Below are 19,920 nucleotides of genomic sequence, written 5' to 3' on the forward strand. Positions count from 1 at the left end.
TGCTGGATACTCAAACAAAGCCAACAACATGAGCACAATGCCGGCGATGATGTCAATGGTGTTTAGCCAAGTACTGTTTACTGCACTGTGTGGGAAGAACAAACACACACGTACACACAAACAAACAGAAGCACGCACAAACAAACAAACGCACACACACATATACATGCTTTCCATTGCTTCATGTCCTGGCCAGAAAACATTAAAAATTAATAGCAAACATGGAGAGTAGTGCAATGCTGCTTAATGGTAACCGTTACGATAATTCGAGTCACCTTCCGCCACTCACTGCTCATCACCAGACATGAGAGCACTGTACAATGCACTAGTGCAGGGCACTCCACCACTGGGCTATGTACTGATGCAGGGCACTGTTCAGCTCCCCCCCCCCCCCCCCCCGCCCCTCTCGACCTGCCAACACTGGGCTACGTACTAATGCAGGGCACTGTTCACCCCCCCCCCCCCCCCTTCCCGACCTGCCAACACTGGGCTACGTACTGATGCAGGGCAGGGCACTGTTCAGCCATGCCCCCCCCCCCCCTCACTAGACGTATTCTGGATTTCATAGATCCATACAGCAGTAACTATGAAGGTACGTGGACATGCGGCAGTAACTATGAAGGTGCGTGGACATGCGGCAGTAACTATGAAGGTGCGTGGACATGCGGCAGTAATTATGAAGGTGCGTGGACGTGCTGCAGTAACTATGAAGGTGCGTGGACATGCTGCAGTAACTATGAAGGTGCGTGGACATGCTGCAGTAACTATGAAGGTGCGTGGACATGCTGCAGTAACTATGAAGGTGCGTGGACATGCTGCAGTAACTATGAAGGTGCGTGGACATGCTGCAGTAAATATGAAGGTGCGTGGACATGCTGCAGTAAATATGAAGGTGCGTGGACGTGCTGCAGTAACTATGAAGGTGCGTGGACATGCTGCAATAACTATGAAGGTGCGTGGACATGCTGCAACGAGAGAGCTTGGAAGCTCAGGGCCCTACGCTATGCTTTTTTGCCTTGATGACCTAGACAAAAAAAAGCATAGGGATGTTATAAATTCTTTAAAAAAATCCTTTTTTTTAAGACATAACCTGGGATTCGAACCCGCACTATCGCGCGCCCTGCATGCATTACCCGATACACTTCGCATACATACTAATTCTTCCAAGTTGTTTCACATTGTGATCTTGCATTTGAAAGCCCTATTTGAATATGCATTGTGGCCAGCCGTCTTTGATGGCACGGTACGGTAGGGGATAGGTACGGGACAGGTACGATCGAGGGTAATACGACACCGTCTCCCGTACCGTACCGTACCATCAAACACAGCTGCCCGCAATATTCAAATAGGGCTTTCAAACGCAAGATAATAACGTGAAGCAACTTGGAAGAATGGGTATGAATGCGAAGTGTATGGGGGAATGCATGTAGGGCGATAGTGCGGGTTCGAATCCCAGGATATGCCTGAAAAAAAATAGGAGAATTGAAAAATTTATAACATCCTATGCTTTTTTGCCGTCAGATACGGATAGCGCCAGGCGTGACACAAACAAACAAACAAACACACAAACAAACAGATACCAAATTAAAGCTGTGTGGACCCTGGCTAGCGCCAGACGTTACTGAAGTAACGTCTTCTGCATAGCTACGGGAATAAAGATATCTTACACTATAAGCTAAACCCTGCAGCTCAGACCCTGGCCTTAGCGACTAGGCACATAGTGGGGAGAACACACCAGCCCCCCCCCCCTCTCTCTGAGCTGGAACCCTGTGATACATGTATCTCTGACACTACAAGGACATTTCCCTTTAGGCACTCTGAAACCATCAGTGTGATACAATGTTAGTAATATCACTTACTGATAAGCCACCACCGCTTCAGGTGTGCGAGGATGATGCTCGAACTTGGAATGATCTTTTCCTTCAAACATGTAGATAGCGGCTTGTTCATACTTCCATTCCACAGCCTGCACTCTAGCCTTCTTCATGGGAATATTGAACTGTGATGCAGCACTGGCATCTGCGGCTGAACCATTTCCCGACATAAGCGGCTGACTTGTTGCATCTGCCGTCTCATCTGAAGACACACGTTATAAAGTAGCATGAAAGCACATGCACCGGCATGCGACAATTACACACATATTCACAGGAACACACACTTGAGAGGAATCAAAAGCGTTTCAGCTATAACTCTGGGTTTCACGGTTTTAACCAACAGCAAGTATTCACAGGAGCATACAGTCATATGCACAGCTAAACGTCACATATTTGTGACCTCACAAACGTTGCCGTGCTGAAGCACAGACAAGGGTTAATATACAAGCAGACACAAGGCAGGAACTCCACAGACTTGATACCAAGGCTCAACTCGAGTGGCAGAAACGCGAGCTAAACAGGCTGGATGTTGTAGCATGTGGGCGCGGTGACCAGGTGACTGGTGTACGCATCAGCACGTGATCGCTTACTCAACCGTGTTCGATGGGGATTAAGGGCTGAAAACTGCATTGCAGTCTTCTCGGACCAAAACCAGTCGACCCAGCGTCCAACTGACTACAACATACGGGCCAATAATCTCGTTCATCCGTGCCTTTAGGCCACCCAGAATTAATTCGTTGCTTTAGGTCACCCGACCGTCCATCTTTTTTCACCCGACCGCAAATTTTTTTATAGTGCATGCAAATGTACATGACTAGACTATGTACTGACATGTCGACTGTACACACCCGCCTAATAATAGCAGTCCAGACATCGACCTCAGAAGCAGCCAAATAAAATGACAGGATGCAGCGCTTGGTGACGATATTGTCTTCTATCATTACACGTATCTCCGATCCGCAATCGGTCCTGAAACAGCATCAGCTCCGCCACCGCGTTGCTCTTTGACAGACGTTTTCAAGGTGAGAGCTGCTCCTCAGACTCGTTTGCCAGCGAGACCAAGGTCTGGTCCTGGAGGGGACCTGAATCTGATGGGACAATGACTGCGCTGGATCATCTACAGCCATGATTTGATCAACTGACTTGATGGACAAAAGCTATTCGATATACATGTATGCACATATACATGGCAGTGCAGTAACCAAAATAAAAAAAGTATAATAAAATTAAAAAAATAAACCCGACCGACCGACCCTGGTACGGATGAGTGAAGTGACCCGAAGCAACGAATTAATTCTAGGTGGCCTTATAAGAACGAAATGGCACTGTTAGTGACATTTTGCATATAAATCCTCATCTAGTAGGGCGCAGTCACCTAGTTTCGGTGGAAGTGGCGAGTTCGATTCGGAATAAGGAGGAAGGGAGTGTCTCAGCTTCCTCAGACCAAGACTATTCGACTCAGTACCCTGGAGACTATGAGTAGTGAGATTTTCATTCTAGACCATAATTCGCCTTCAAAATTTACCAAAGATTTTTGGAATGGAAAAATACGGGCACAAGTTATGCGGACGAGTCCACCAACAAAAACAACCAGATTTTGAACAGTCGGACGTGCAAAATATGGCACAAAACTGACGAGGAGTACTGAGACATTCTACGGCATGAAAGTCAGTCCAAGTTGGAAAGGCCGTTGGTTAGCACTATCTAGCAGTGCTCAAGCTGACTTTCATGCTGTAGAATGTCTCAGTACTCTTCGTCAGTTTTGCACTATATTGTGCACGTCTGATTGTTCAAGATCTGGTTGGTTTTGTTGGTTGACTCGTCCGCATAACTTGTGCCCGTATTTTTCCATGTTACAATTTTTTCCTTGGCTCACCATCTGAGTTCTATTAAAAGAATTTTGGAATCGTTAAATTCGCATATGGCCGATTGGTTTGCAGACTTGCCTGCGAATCATGAGGTCCCGAGTTCAAGACCCGCGCTGGTAGCAGGGAGCGTGTAAAAAGACTTCTTACGCGTGTTGAACTGCGCTGACACCCACGGTCAACTGGGTACTCACAGCTCTGAGTGAGAATAACACGGATGCAGTTTACAGGGTTATGGGCCGTTACACGACCGATTGGTTGAGAGACTAACCTCCTCTCCCCTGACCCACTTGTGAGGTCTGCATTCGCCACTAAGGTGAACAGGCATAGTGGTGGCCTGCGGATGCGAAGGCTAGTTTGTGTGTTTCTGAACATTCAAGCGATACCGACGCGGATCCCGCGAATATTATTAAATTTGGGACTTGCTCTACTAACCTGTGTTACATTACTCAGTTAGGCCTAGGCTGGTCGGATTAGACTGTGTTTTACCTCGACTACAAGTAGTTGTAGCTTTGCATTTGACTACAATGTCATGTATGTCCCTGGACTCATTACTGCGCGCACTATGTGTAGTACGGCAACTGTTCGCCCATTCGGACGAACACCAATACAAGCTGAGTAGACCTACTAGCGCACCGTTGTAATAATACTAATAAGCCTGCAGATCATTGCGGTAAGAAATCATGCAGTGCCGAAATGAAAATCGTCACTAACGATAGTGATCTGGTGATCTGGTGCGCAAGCAATGGCAGAGCTGCTCAGCCCTTCCTAACCTTCTCCAATCAATGCTGTCGCAGCGCGGTCCGGAGCATCATCCAGGAGCGGCGTCTTGTCCTTACTCGACATTTTTGTGTATGGTAGCTCCACTCTGCCGTGCTGTAATCTACGCCTCCTACTAATCCCAACAACCGACGACAGGCGACAGTGCAGCACCGATCCTAACGGTCAGGGCGAAGACGTAATGACGACTGCGCCAAACTCTGGCTCAGCCTCTGTTTCCACTCCAGCCACTACGACCGGAGCAGCAGCAGCAGTAGCAGTAAAACCTCCGCCCAAACAAACCGAATCATATGGGAGTCGGGTTCTTTCGTAGTTTCGGGATTGTCATGATGCAGCAAGGCTCAGTAGATCTACCGCGCGTGTCGTGGCCTGGTGATGATCTGAGAGCTGAACACGAGGCAGAATTTCTGGATGAGCGGCCTCCAGGACTCCAAGCGAAAAAGGATTGTTGTTGTGCCATACCATTCAGGTCGATTTTGTCCGGCTCTGCACCGCATAACTGAGCTAGAGCTTGAACCACGTGAACAGACGGCAGCTGCTGATCATGATTTGCCGCCTTTCACGACGGATGGTCCATGACCAAGTCAGTGGGTCCAAGACCAAGTCACAGGTGCAAGCAAACGTGCCTCTCGGTAGATCTCCCAGTCACTACCAAGTAAGTACCAGCCCATGTAATGCAGCCGTAAAGTACGGTCTTTTTTACGACGGGTCTGTGGTCGTTTGCGACCTATGCATAATGCACCCTGTATATGTAGTGTAGACCATGGTAGACGTAGATCTACTAACCAGGGAGTCGTATAGAGTCTATACGACTCCCTGGTACTAACTAATATCTTACTGTCTGTAGATCTGTGCATAGCCATAGGTACAACAGGTAGATATAAACTGTATCTACATCACTGAACTAGTCTTGTATTTGTAAGTAATTACATGTAGTTGTAATGATAATTATGTACTTGTAGTGCATGATTTCGTTAATTTCGTTGACCGGGCCGGGGAACGTCATCATCATGCACATGGTTATGACACTTGCCAAACCCCAGAGTGAAACATTGAGACCGTTTTTTTATGATTTACTGTGGCCTATCTATAATCTAGGCTATGGCTCGGTGGAAACATTTATGCCATGAAGCATGGTTGTCGTGATCAGGTGATGCAGAACGTCCGTTTGACAATCCTGAGTGCGTGAACGTTTGCGGCTTACCGTTCTGATCGACGTTTCGGTAGTTTTGTCTTTTACCACTACAACTAACTACTTACACACAAGCGAGTTACATTGTCCATTTCGCAAAAGAAGGAGTATTTTCGTATCTTTATATAAATAATTCCCTGTGCGGATGCACGCTTCAAGTACCACCTTGCGGCGAGGCCGTTAGTCTGAGTGGCGTACCGGATTTATGGACAGATTCAGTCGATCTGCTACCTCCACAGGAAACTTCAAGGTAAAAACTCTTCCACATCATGTTTTTGCATGTCTTGTGTTGTGTATTTTAGTTGTGATTCTGATCTTTGGCATGGAACCGTGACACCATTGAGCATGCTAAGAAAAGACCTGGTTACCATGTGATGCACAGCAGCAGTGCACTGTCATTACCTCTGGCAGACTCAGGCTACACTGCGTATTATTGGCATATCGGCAGTCATTGCTCTAGGTGTAGTCAAATGAAGGAAAACACAGACTGTTCAACCGTCCAGACCTCGTCTGGACAGTCCAGATTTGAGAGAAATTGTCCTGCGTCCTGCCGAGGTCCTCATCCGGGCGCCGTTTGTCCCGACTTCCATGAAATATCGACACCGTTGTCCCACTTTTCACGTCTTGACTCCGACAACAGATCACGATTGATCACACGGAAAAGATGGCTGATTCGTGCACTCATCCTACACCGAGCTCGCGAGCTCATGTTCATGCGGCCTGCCACCCAGTACTGGCAGTAGTACCCGATAGCACATTTTGTTGGCTGCCATGGCAGCTTTATGCCCACCTGTATCACGTCGGGTGCATTCAGATCTTTTCAGTTATAGAAAGAAAAGAAAATTTAGAGGGTGTCCAGATTTGGGGTGGCCAGGAGGTTGGACAGTCTGAAAACAAAACAGTGAAAGAAGAAGCACCTGAAAATGCTGCGTGCGAGCAAAGTGGGGCTTTATTAGACCATGCTCAATGTCACGTGTAGATTTGTCACAACAACTGAGACACCAACAGACCCACGAACACAAAAAAATACCAACACACACACAGTGACACACACGTCGACCTTGACCATGCACACATACACACATACACACATACACACACACACACACACACACACACACACACACACACACACACACACTTGTACTTGTTGCTCACTGCCAAAACTGGTCACGTGGGTCTCCCCGGCAGAGGGGAGAGAGACTCAAAAGGAATCTTGGAAAGATGAGTCAATTAGCTATTGAACCGCCCAATGGCCGACACCCCCTGAAATCCCCAAAACTCTGGGTGAACTTGAAAATGATCCCACTTATGGGCACACCACAGTAAGTGGGTGAGGACAAGGTGCAGAAAAAGGATTGACGGCATCAGGGTGTCCGTCCCGGGATCCAACTGCAGTTACCCCTGCCCCCAGTGAAGGTAATACTTGCTACTAGTGTGGGTGGCTAAATCAGAGTGGATCTGATATAATCTTCACTAGCACCATGATTACACAAGAGTTAATCTAGCCATTACAGGAACAAACAGGACCAGGAACAAACGGAATTATTACATGCACAGCACTGTTCAGTGCTATTTCCACGTGCAGGACTATTTAGTCACTGCCTTGCGTGCAGTCCTTACCCTTGTCACACCGTGTTTATCTTTTTGGAAACTATTCTTTATCACGTAGCTCAACATCATCAAATCATTATCCCCTGACTTTAATCTATCCGGCACGAGCGAACCTGTGGGTGGACCTAATTGGATCAATCCGAACTAGCGCACACACTGCACTGCATTGCTTTGTACTGCATTCAAGACTGACGTCATGCGCTTTGTTTTGCTGCGTAATCACAAATGGCACCAGCCCATTTTGCGGAAAAGAAAAACAAATCTTGCTTGCCCTGTTGTGCTCTTCCAGACAACGGATCGTGCTTCAGCAGTGTTTCTTTTCCCACCATCCCTCCCTATCCAACTTATTCATACCATCATTATAATTATCGTACCCACTAATCGGGTCCACTCTCACAACTGGTGTTATCTAGCTATTTGCTGTGGCTCTGCCTTGCGCTATATTACATCCATTTAGCATTGCAGCTCTACATTGAGCTAACAGCAGCTCTACTTTGAGCTAACAGCAGCTCTACTTTGAGCTAACCGCAGCTCTACTTTGAGCTAACCGCAGCTCTACTTTGAGCTAACAGCAGCTCTACTTTGAGCTAACCACAGCTCTACTTTGAGCTAACAGCAGCTCTACTTTGAGCTAGCAGCAGCTCTACCTTGAGCTAACAGCAGCTCTACTTTGAGCAAACAGCAGCTCTACTTTGAGCTAATCGCAGCTCTACTTTGAGCTAATCGCAGCTCTACTTTGAGCTAATCGCAGCTCTACTTTGAGCTAACAGCAGCTCTACTTTGAGCTAACAGCAGCTCTACTTTGAGCTAACCACAGCTCTACTTTGAGCTAACAGCAGCTCTACCTTGAGCTAACAGCAGCTTTGCTTTGAGCTAACAGCAGCTCTACTTTGAGCTAACAGCAGCTCTACTTTGAGCTTATCGCAGCTCTACTTTGAGCTAATCGCAGCTCTACTTTGAGCTAACAGCAGCTCTACTTTGAGCTAACAGCAGCTCTACTTTGAGCTAACCGCAGCTCTACTTTGAGCTAACCGCAGCTCTACTTTGAGCTAACAGCAGCTCTACTTTGAGCTAACAGCAGCTCTGCTCTGAGCTAACACCAGCTCTACTTTGAGCTTCAAACCAGTTGTTTCGAAACCAGCACTCCTCAACCCAAAGATGCCTCTTTGTTGACTTGTTTGTGTGAGGGATGGGGCTAACAGGTATGTATACTTCAAATAGAAAGTATGAACCTGAGACCAACAAAGGTGGTAGGTACAACATCACACCTTCAAGCAGCCGAGCCCGTTGGTAACAGACCCAACACTGTCTGACATAAGTGTACCCACCAACTCAACTAGCTGACACACACACTACTACTACTACTGCTACTGCTACTGCTACTGCTACTGCTACTGCTACTGCTACTGCTACTGCTACTGCTACTGCTACTGCTACTGCTACTGCTACTGCTACTGCTACTACTACTACTCACCGGCGAGCTTTTCCGCTACCGGACGGCGTCCACCGAGGATCAAGCCCGTCTGGATGTGGCGGCGAGTGGCGTGTGGGGAAGACGGTTTGAACGCGTTTATCTTGATGTACGGGTGTTTAACCCTTTCGCTCCTTCAAACCGTTCCTCTTCTCTCGCTGCTCGCTACCAGAGCCATGAGCGAGAGAAGCGTCGCAGGTATGGTCAGAGGGTGCAAGAAGTTGAGCGAGCCTCCTTCGTACCTGTCGTATTCTCAGCCACAGGTGGAGCCGGTCGAGCTGCTTCCGCTCTTCTCAAGCGAATTGCTGCTCTGTCTGCAGAGAAATCCGGAGAGCCATACGCAATGGTGATGGCGTTGCTGCGTTGTCGTCTTGGTTTTGGTCTCCTGCGTGCCAGTGTTGCCTGCCTTCGTGGTGCCCGGCGGATGCGCCGCGTCAATGATCAGTCTGCTGTCCTCGCAAACGCGGAGGCTGCATTGATTTAACTTTCTTTGCAACTCCTGCAGTCTAGGTACTGAGTATCATTGTTATCTTGTGTGTGTGTGTGTGTATGCGTGAGTCAACAGCTTTGATAAAGTTATTGTGTTTACCCCTCTTGTTTTCTCATCATTGTGTTGCTTTTAATTTTTAATCTTGCCCGTAAAAGAGGCTGTTGCTATCATGAAAAAAAAAAAAAACTACTACTACTGCTACTGCTACTGCTACTGCTACTGCTACTGCTACTGCTACTGCTACTGCTACTGCTACTGCTACTGCTACTGCTACTGCTACTGCTACTGCTACTGCTACTGCTACTGCTACTGCTACTGCTCCTGCTCCTGCTCCTGCTCCTGCTCCTGCTCCTGCTCCTGCTCCTGCTCCTGCTCCTGCTCCTGCTGCTGCTGCTGCTGCTGCTGCTGCTGCTGCTGCTGCTGCTGCTGCTACTACTACTACTACTACTACTTTCAAGTACTACTACTACTGTAGCTTGGTTGCCACAAGGGCCACACCACTCCGAAAGGAGCCAGAGTCATTGTCAGGAGCAGAAACGGAGATGACGACTCAGGTCACTCTGTCGACGGAACTGACGGTTGCAGTGAGAACAGCAAACACCATTATGACGCTCTGTCAGACTTGGTTGCTCGATGGCCACGGTCGCACTTGTGACGTCTGAAACCAGGCACTGACTTGAATTGCCGATTGCATGTCACACACAAGAGAGAAGCTGTGACGTTGAGCGGAATAGATGATGCCGGTGCGGACTCTTCTGATGGTTCCAGGGGCAAACAATGATGCACACGCAAGCCACCACGAGAGTGAAACCACCTCCTGCATGTACCACACTGCACAGCACCACGCTGATCCTGGATGAGGAGACTCCGCTCTGCGCGACACTTGTGCCTTGCTTTGTCACCTGGCCGGCGAAACAAACGGTGGCAGATAAGACAGTACACCCGTTGAGATTGGTCTTGGGAAGGACACACACACACACACACACACACACACACATGTACACAAACATATACATACCCCAGCAGGCACACCAACAGACACACTAAAACACTCATCAACAGACACAACTATCTTTTATCAATAGTATTATAAGCTCCCAAGAATGTGCTACTCCTGATACCCTTTCTGTTATGAGATGCTGCTCTTCTCTCCATGCTGCCTTAGCAGCTGGGCTACGAGCAACAACAGTGAAAAACAAAGCTGGAGGAATGAATCAAGTACAGGTGTTTCAATGCGCTTGCCGACGTTGTCCAAGGAGTCTGACATGCAGATAACTTAATGTCTGCAAGATCAGGATACATCACATCCTTTAGGTATCCAACAGCAGCTCTGTTAACACTAGCTCCATCCCTAGCAACAGCAACAACTTTCTCCGACGGGTATTGAAGCTGCTAGGCTAGTACACACACACAACTTACCGAGCTAGCTGCTGTCCATTGAGGCTCTTTGTCAAGACATGAAGACGCGCAAGTCTCTGGCAAATTTCAATCTCTCATTTCACAAAGCGAAGTATGATCACGAGAGCTTCACCCAGGTAAGTACTAGTAAATTATTCCATCGAATACTGCACAAACATGTGAGTAATCCTTGAGATCTTCCTCGACTTCATTTTGCTCGGTTTCAAGAACAAACGTAACGTACAAGGGTCATGTTACTGGCATGAGTTACCCGCTGTGATCCTTCCTGCAAAAGAGACCTCAATGCACTGATCTTAGTCAACAGTGTTCCAGCCTTAAGAAACTCCGTGACAACAGCAATTCTGCGCATGTTTTCCTCAACTGGCAAAGCAGTGGTCATTCCAGTCCCGGCGAGCTGCTCAGCACAGCGGGTTTGGTAGCTGGTCCAGCTTTGGACAAGGCGTTGCTGCCGCAGGGCTTCCCCTTCTTTGTCCAAGAAAAAAATTGAAACCCAATTCTTCTTCTTCTTCAGATTTCCAATTTTTATAAAAATTGTTCTTTCCTCCTCACTTCTACACCACAAGAACTGCTGCAAGATGACTATAACAACAACTTGAAATTATCAGTATTTGCTCCCACTTGCAAACGTTTCTTCCTTCCGTATCTTTGAGTCGATTGGTATAAATCCTGCCCTATTTGTTGGGAGTGTGTTGAAGCTTGTCAAATATTGTGGAAAGAGCCTGACAGTGGTGCTGTGCATATTATGTGTGTGTTTGTGTATGTGCGTGCGTTCGTGCGTGGGCGTGCGTGGGCGTGCGTGGGCGTGCGTGCGTCCGTGTGTGCGTGTGTGTGTGCGTGTGTGTGTGTGTGTGTGTGTGTGTGTGTGTGTGTGTGTGCGTGTGTGTGTGAGTGTGTGTGTATGTGTGTGTGTGCGTGCGTGTGGACAAGTGTGTGTACAACTGTTGGTGTATGCATGTGTGAATGTGGATGTGTCTATGTAGGTGTGTGCATCTACGTCGTTATGCAGCAAGAGGACCATGAGTTGTGTAAAGACATGTCTGCTATCAGAAGTACGGAGTGAGGCAGCGATCACCAGCTGTTTTACATGGCCCTGCAGGCACCCCGTCCGTTACGGGGCAGTAAGAATTTCAGGGGTGGTGTCAGGCGCTGGTTCAATGTATCCCAACAGAACTGAGGAACTGCAGGACACGAGACCCAGGGCACCTTTACCCTGCTGATGTCTACCAGGCTGTGATCAAGGAAAAGATCCAATGTGGTAAGGCAGAGAACGCTGATATGAATGAGAAGTTGTCTACGATCAAATCCGCTCTTGGCAATGCTGCATCTATGGCTATCAACTTCTCCAGACGCCACCAGCCCGATTGGTTGTACGAGGCCATAGCAAGCTTAGTGCATTCATTGAACGTCCGGCATGCAGCCTATGAGGATTGGCTCCGCCATGATCATCAACACAGCACTCCTTATCACCTCAAGTTCAATACCAGCCGATCATACACATGTGCTGCCGTCGACACGGCAAGACGCTCCAGTGGATCTAGGCCAGGGCTCAGGAGGCCACTGACTTCCATCTTTAAAATGGTGCTGTGGTGTGGAAGTGCATTCACGATCTTCACACTGTAGTACATGGCGGCTTGCGGCCAGAACAAACAGAACAAACAGCTGCAATCGTGGACGAGAACAGTTATGTATGTACCTCAGCACAGGAGCCTCCGGGGTTATTCCCGAGATGGTGAAAGGTAGGAGCCTCCGGGGTTATTCCCGAGATGGTGAAAGATAGGAGCCTCCGGGGTTATTCCCGAGATGGTGAAAGGTAGTAGCCTCCGGGGTTATTCCCGAGATGGTGAAAGGTAGTAGCCTCCGGGGTTATTCCCGAGATGGTGAAAAATAGTGGCGAGTCACTCAGTAACAAGCTTGTGGAGCTCTTTCTTGATTTTCATTCTGACTGAGTGTTCTTCAGACTTGTTCTGTTTACAACTCCCTCAAACTTATGAATATCTTACAGTTACTGATTCCATGCTGTATGTAATAATTTATTATGATGTGCAACTCGTTTTGTGTATCCTCTGTACTGATCCTGTGCTGTCTGCTGCGAGAGTATGCGTCGTCACATAGGTATTGTGAGCAGCCCTGCTACAATATTGAGAAGCGGGGATAGTTTTCAGATGGAGAGGTTGCTGCACCCATATACCCTGCAATGGGTCAGAGGAAAGGCCTAGAGTAGAGGTGAATGCTGCAGGACAAGAGAAGCCAACATCCAGCTGGAATCCATTGACACAGCTGATAGTTAGCATTGGTTATGTAATATTCTTATTTAGAATGCAATGGGCAATGCTAGTTTATCGCTACTCCCAGTTTCATGCTTTTAAGCAATCATCAGGCAACGAGTTACGTGGGCAGCATGGGCAGCCTTGCCTATTTTTGTTCGGTGTATACTATTACGCTCTGCCTCTGCGGTTCTGTATATTACGCTCTGCGTCCGCGGTTCTGTGTATTTCGCTCTGCGTCCACAGTTTTGTATATTACGCTCTGCCTCTGCGGTTCTGTGTATTTCACTCTGCGTCCACGGTTCTGTGTATTTCGCTCTGCGTCCACGGTTCTGTGTACTTCGCTCTGCCTCCGCGGTTTTGATCACTATCAGCACACTGAGTACATCCTCCGGTGTGTGTATTATTAATAGAATATGCTATAACCATGGTAACCGTCGCCGCTACCGGGTGTGATGCTGACCCAAGGAGCAGTCTGAATAGTGCTTCCTCTTCCAGCCAGTGCATGTCAAGCCAAGTTTGACTGCGAGTGAGTGAGTGATTGTTGCCCAGTGAAAGTCTTGTGCTCTGCATAAGTCAGTGATGCTGCTGTGCTCGGGCATGCATGTCCTGTTGATGTCAGTGGCAGCGTCGACTGCCGATGAGCGTGCATATGGAAGACAACCACAAGCCAAATCCAACCAACATTGCAGTTGCACAGTCGGAGGAATGCGCTGCAGTCTACTATACGGATGCAAACCATGCAGTGTGTGCTACAAAACTCAAAAGCACTGTCTTGACAGTTTTTTTACACGGCAACACCACCTGCGACAGTGCGGCCCACGCATGACCATACCATTTAGACAGAGGACATTGTTTGCTGTTTTGGAGGAAAACATTGAAAAAAGTTTTCCAGCTATCTCTGGTATTCAATAATACACGAAGTTACTAATATTATTAGTTGTTGTAGAGTACTTGATCTAGAACACCGACACAATATCTAAGCACAAAACACTGGCAATGAGTACTACAGCATACCGGTAACAGCTTTATACTAGCAGTGCAGTGTAGAGAGAAGATCATAAAACGACAACACTGCAGAGCTGTGGTCCTAATCCACAGCTGTTTTAGAAATATATTATAACGAATTCTGTGAGTAGAGATTACATTATTGCGTGGAGAATACAGGGTAAATTCAAATGTGAAAAGTTGAATGAATCATGTAATCCGGGCTTACATGTACCTAGAGTGAAATATCCATTGTAAATGATAGCAACGGGCTAAGATTAAAATAATGTACAGTGCATTTGAAATAGACACATGGCAGCAGAGTCTCCTCTTTGTCCACTCACAGAATAGACCAAAGCGTCCATGTAGAGTATGTGATACAGTAGGACACACAGAGTGTGTGATACCCTAGGATGCACAGAGTATGTGATGTACTGGGACACATAACATGAAGTAGCACAAAACAATACACTGCACGTGTGCCGGTCTACTTGGTAGCTGCTAGCTTGTAGAAGAATAATTTCAAAACTTGAAAACAAGTTTGATGCTGCACCCCACACTAAATGTGTCTAAACATACCATGGAGAGACGATGAGCAAATGGACACTGGCCTCATCACTGCACGTATTCGTACACTCTATTCGACAGTGACCGACTTGGCAAGAGACACTCTATTCGACAGTGACCGACTTGGCAAGAGACACTCTATTCGACAGTGACCGACTTGGCAAGATTGCGAGGGCAATCTACATCATAGCCCCGCGCCCGGGCCAGATGAAAGGAGAGCAACTGCAGCGGAATGACTGACAGGATACCGGTGAGGCAATCCACACAATGCGGGATGCGCAGCTGACGGCCAACGTTGAGCTTGGTGATCTCGTCATCGTCATCCTGACAGATGACAATGGGACGTCCAGAGCGTGCCAGGACCTGCTGCAGGGCATTCTGAACCTTGGTGTAGGTACCGTCTCGAACACAGATCATCAGTACCGGCATATTGGAGTCGACCAGAGCTAGAGGACCATGCTTCAGCTCACCTGCCATGATGCCTTCAGAATGCATGTACGCAACTTCCTTCACCTTCAGAGCGCCCTCCAGGCAAGTAGCAAAGTTGTAGCCGCGACCCATCATCAGCAAGCTCTTCTCGTCAATCAGCTCAGCCGACAAGGCTTTGATACTGGAGTCGAGCTTTAGTACCTCTTTGATTAGGTCAGGTAGCTGGCGTAGGCCTATCACACATGGAGGAAGCACACGCACGCCCATTCACATACACACACACACAGGTGCACATACACGCATGCACACACACACGCCCATTCACACATACACATACACACACACACACAGGTGTACAGACACGCATGCACACACACACACACATACACACACGCACAAACACACACAACCATGCAGCAAATAATTCACAGAGCGAACATTCCAAATATCAGTACTCAAACGCAATTGGTAAATCTGCAAAGACTAACACATGGGAACTCAACATAACACCCAAAGTTGAAAACATACAAAAGATGCTTGTACTTGTAGATAGCAGTACCAGCAGCAGCAGCAGCAGCATCAGCACCTGCAGCAGCGGCACCTGTAGCATCGGCACCTGCAGCAGCGGCACCTGCAGCAGGGGAGGGGGGGGGGGGCGCAGCGATGGCGGCAGCACGAGCAGCAACAGCAGCAGCAGAACCACCACCAGCAGCAGCAGCAGCGACGGCAACAGCAGCAACAGCAGCAGCGACGGCAGCAATACACGAAGTAGATTGTAGGGTTGTGCTACTTTAAAAGTACAGTGCTCCTCAACAAAATCCGAGCAAGCAAATAAATTCCACTTTGGGAGCTGCGTATCCCTAGACCTGCAAACACTGGGATGTAGACCAGCTCAGGGCAATGGCGCACGGGGGGGGGGGGGGGGGGAGGGGGGTGGGAGCTGCGATACCATTGAGTAGCAGCACTGTAGTCCATACACTACGGTGGTGGCAAAAAGGAATTCAACCTCACGAACAAAACAACTGCCACAGCCGTGATGGTGCATTCCGATGAAGGTATTTTGGCATGAACGGCTTTGATGACAAACACAACCCCCCCCCCCCCCCCTGCGTATTTTCTGTAATCTTTTGCTTTTGTGGAGCGCTTGGGTTGCAATGAAGCCGAGACCCTATGGTCGGTCAAGCTGCCCCTGCCTCTCCCCACTCCTGCCATTCCATATGTCCCATCGCTGCCTTGCTGCTTTGTGCCGTCAAATGGTGTGTGTTTTTTTGTAAAAAAAAACAACAACAACGGGAGAACATGTTTGGCATTCAAACGTGCACCCCATTCAAACGTGCACACCGTTCACATGTGCACACCAGAAAACAAGAAGCACTGGCATTGCAAATGCCAGAGCCGACATGCCTTCACATTCAACACAATAAATCAATTTTCAACATTGAGCAACTACAAGAATTCGGTCCACAACGCCCAACCTTTCTCAGTAGAAAAGGATGAGTGATGCTACCCTACGCGCGCGCACGCACACACACAAGTACGGGTATCCATATGGACAGGCATGTTCAGGGTAGTAATGACAAGTACAGGCACGAAAACATGCCAGGTCAGCAGCCTACCTTCAATGATTGCCTGACGGCGAGGCTGCAGGCTGACCCGATCCTCGCACATCATGAGAGCAAACAGGACCAGAGATACAAACTGGCTGGTGTAGGCCTTGGTGCTGGCTACACCGATCTCAGGACCAGCATTGATGTGCACACCACAGGTGGTCATGCGAGAGATAGAGCTACCGACTGTGTTGGTGATGCCTACGCACAATGCACCGCGACCTTTGCAGTACCTAAACACACATATACATGCATGCATGTGTACACACGCAGACGCACATACACACACACACACACACACACACACACACACACACACACACACGCACACACACATCCACACATCCACACACATACACACACGCACACACACACACACGCACACACACACACACACACACACACACACATACACACACACACACACACATACACACACACACACAAACAACATGAAACAAAATATTGAGATACCTCACAAGGTAGGATTGGAACATGTAATATACACTTCTGGCCAGAGAAATCCAACCACAGGAATAAAGCAGTGCTGCGCTCAAGTGAGCAGAGTGATGTGTGTAGTGCTATTGGCGCGTAGCCCCCGGTACTAGTGTTTTCATTAGGTCAGATTTCTCTGGCCAGGATTGTACAAGGCAACACGATCACTCAGTTGGTACATTAGAGAGTGTTTAATTATATTGTACGGTGCCTGGAGACGCAACTATGAGACATGCAGCTATCATTACCGATGACGTTTTGAGGATAAGCAAAAGGCGAGGCAAAAATATTATCTCAATGCTGTGATTATAGATACATGTATGCATTGCTGCCTTTTGCGGGTCCAAAGTAGGCCAGGTTGCAAGAACCTGAACCAAGTTCAAGATTGTGCTGAGCAACACGCATTATGTGTCTATGCAAGACACTAAACACTGAACACCACTCCAGAGCACTCCAGAGCATGGCAATGTAACCCGTTTTGGACTTTGGATACAAGACAGCCGTTTCACTCTGGTTTGGGGTTTTGTGGATTTGATACATGATCATTCGAGTGATGCAAAAACAGAAATCACTCAACATGTGTTCCATCACATACCGTAAAGTACCGTTGATCCGCCCCCTCTCTAATTCCCACCCCCTGTCGATTTTCTACCTGTGAAGCGATTTCGGCGTATACAACGAAATACGATGTTGAACCGACGCTTGCACTGCTGTACACAATACGTGCCAATCCAGGATGAAAATGTGCACAATCCAGCACATCGAGTCTGATCCTCCATGTTGTTGTACATCGTACTGCACTTGACAGCCTTGATCTAATTCCCGCCCCTGCCGAAAACCCAGCTGGGAAGCGACATGGAGTGGGGGCGGATCAACGTTACTTTACGGTACAGTCAACTTCGGTGATAACGACTGAGATAATAATGACAATTCGCGTATAACGACAGAATTTCCATGCCCAGAGCAAAGTCCCATCTAACTGTAATACATAAAATGAGACTTCGGGTATATGGACACTTCGCGAATAAGGACACTTTTCCGATGCCCTGCCAAGTGTCGCTATACGCAAAGTTGACTGTAGCTAGAACGGTGTGCCATGATTAAGTCTGAATGGTACAGATGAAAAGAAGCATTGTCTTGATCATTTGTGAACTTACTTCAATGCAAGCAGAGTGTCTGCTGTCTCACCCGACTGAGACACGAAGAAGCAGACATCGTCCCGGAATATCGGCGTACTCCTGTCCAGGAAGTCACTAGCCAGCTCAATCATCACGGGCAGCTCCGTCAGCTCTTCCAGAAGTTGCCTGGTCGCCATTGCACTGTGGTAGCTTGTACCGCACGCTATGAAGATCAAGCGACGCGAGCGACGGATCTCGTTCAGGTGCGATGACAGTCCACCGAGGGTGACCTTATTCTCTGCAAAGTTGATACGGCCACGCATGGTGTTGACGACACTTTCCGGCTGCTCAAAGATCTCCTTCTGCATGAACGCGTCGAAATTGCCTTTCATGATCTGCTGCAGCTCCATCTTGAGCGTGTGCACGGATCGGACCATATTCTCGTCTTCATCGATCCGCTCATGGCGGTGGATACTCAAGCAGCCATCGGTCACCGCAGCAATGTCATCGTCCTCCAGGTAAATGACGCGCTTTGTGTGCTCGATGACCGCACTCGGGTCGGAGGCAAAGAAATACTCGATCGGTGTCTGCTTGCCGTCCGGAGCGTACGTCGTGATACCAGGATGTCGCCCAACCTGGATGTGCTCATCACCAGGCTGCTGCTGTGCTTGTTTGTTATCCACAGCATCACAGCTGTACACCACAGGTACACGATCTGTGCTCACTTCACTGCTACTGCGCACACCCACCAGCAAGGGGCTGCCGCGTCGCGTACACACCAGTCCGTCGGGAAATCGTCGACTCTTTACGGCCAGTGCAAATGCACCCTCCAGCTGCAGGGTGACACGCTCGACCAACTGCCAGAACTCCAGTTTCTCCTCGGTTGTGTCGTGGATGTACTTGAGCAGCTTAGGAATCACCTCTGTATCTGTCTCAGACTCAAACACGTAGCCCTTGTTCTGCAAGAATTGCTTCAGCACTTTGAAATTCGTGATGATGCCGTTGTGAATCACAACAAACTCGTTCTCGGTGTCGCTGCGCTGTGGATGGCTGTTCTGCGGACTTGGCTCACCATGGGTGGCCCAGCGTGTGTGTGCAATACCCACGTGCGTTGTCAACTTTTCATTGAAATCCAAGTCGGTGCACGCATCGATCATATCCTTCAAGGCTTGCACTTTGCCACGCTGTTTCAAGAGATGGATTTGACGCCTTTCCGTTTTCTCGTCCACAGCACTATCCACGGCTACTCCAGCCGAGTCATATCCACGATATTCTAATCGTCTCAAACCATCCACTAATACTCGCAGGATGTATTTGCGATCTTGAGGCAGGAGAAAATTGAGATAGGCGAATATGCCGCACATCGTTGCAGTAAGGTATAACGCGCCCACCGCCAAGGAACTAACTTCACAAACTCACACCTGCCCTAAAATCTTCTCCTAGCGGGAAACAGAACTGAAGAGCAGAAACAGATGGACGTGGATATTTTATTTTATCTGATGCTGGTTGTAAAGGTTGCGCTTTCAAGCTTGACACTTTCCTTTCTTCTCAAACAATGAGCATGCGATCGCGAGTGAGTAAAGGGTATGCACCACGTGCCGGCTACCGGCTGCACCGCTCCGCTACTGACTGTACTACATGTAGTATTATTACTACATGTAGATCTACTAGTACTACTGACTCTAGCCTAGGCCTGAAGTACATGTAACTGACTGTAGCTGGCCTGCCTGATCTGAGGTCATGCATCA

At 48.2% G+C, this 19,920-nt stretch overlaps 2 protein-coding genes across 2 annotated transcripts in view; both read right to left on the minus strand.

Moving 5' to 3' along the window:
- The window catches only part of LOC135828915 (two pore calcium channel protein 1-like), a 41,042-nt gene extending 36,106 nt beyond the window's left edge, over positions 1-4,936 (minus strand). The window contains exons 1-3 of the mRNA XM_065341349.1: positions 4,513-4,936; positions 1,860-2,076; positions 1-85 (exon numbers count right to left, since the gene is read on the minus strand). The exon at positions 1-85 is cut by the window's left edge and continues 1 nt beyond it. Coding sequence (XP_065197421.1) covers positions 1-85; positions 1,860-2,076; positions 4,513-4,585 — 375 coding nt within the window. The 5' untranslated portion in view covers positions 4,586-4,936. The remainder of the gene's footprint in view (positions 86-1,859; positions 2,077-4,512) is intronic.
- Positions 4,937-13,821: 8,885 nt separating this feature from the next.
- LOC135828636 (glutamine--fructose-6-phosphate aminotransferase [isomerizing] 2-like) lies at positions 13,822-19,699 on the minus strand. Its single transcript, XM_065341054.1, has 3 exons — positions 18,212-19,699; positions 16,569-16,792; positions 13,822-15,185 (listed from the first exon to the last, which is right to left on the minus strand). The coding sequence occupies exons 1-3, from the start codon at positions 19,534-19,536 to the stop codon at positions 14,662-14,664; spliced, it is 2,073 nt and encodes a 690-aa protein (XP_065197126.1). The 5' UTR covers positions 19,537-19,699; the 3' UTR covers positions 13,822-14,661.
- Between the last annotated feature and the right edge of the window lie 221 nt (positions 19,700-19,920).

Source organism: Sycon ciliatum, chromosome 12, assembly GCF_964019385.1.
Source record: "Sycon ciliatum chromosome 12, ocSycCili1.1, whole genome shotgun sequence".
Lineage (NCBI taxonomy): Eukaryota > Metazoa > Porifera > Calcarea > Leucosolenida > Sycettidae > Sycon > Sycon ciliatum.

What these genes read in the sequence shown, in the direction of transcription:
- LOC135828636 (XM_065341054.1), bottom strand. Translation starts at nt 19,536, where the DNA reads ATGTGCGGCATATTCGCCTATCTCAATTTTCTCCTGCCTCAAGATCGC. An exon ending in GACACTCTGCTTGCATTGAA is followed by an intron (nt 16,793 to 18,211) that starts GTAAGTTCACAA and finishes ATGTGTGTTTAG; the next exon opens with GTACTGCAAAGGTCGCGGTG. An exon ending in CCGTCAGGCAATCATTGAAG is followed by an intron (nt 15,186 to 16,568) that starts GTAGGCTGCTGA and finishes CATGTGTGATAG; the next exon opens with GCCTACGCCAGCTACCTGAC.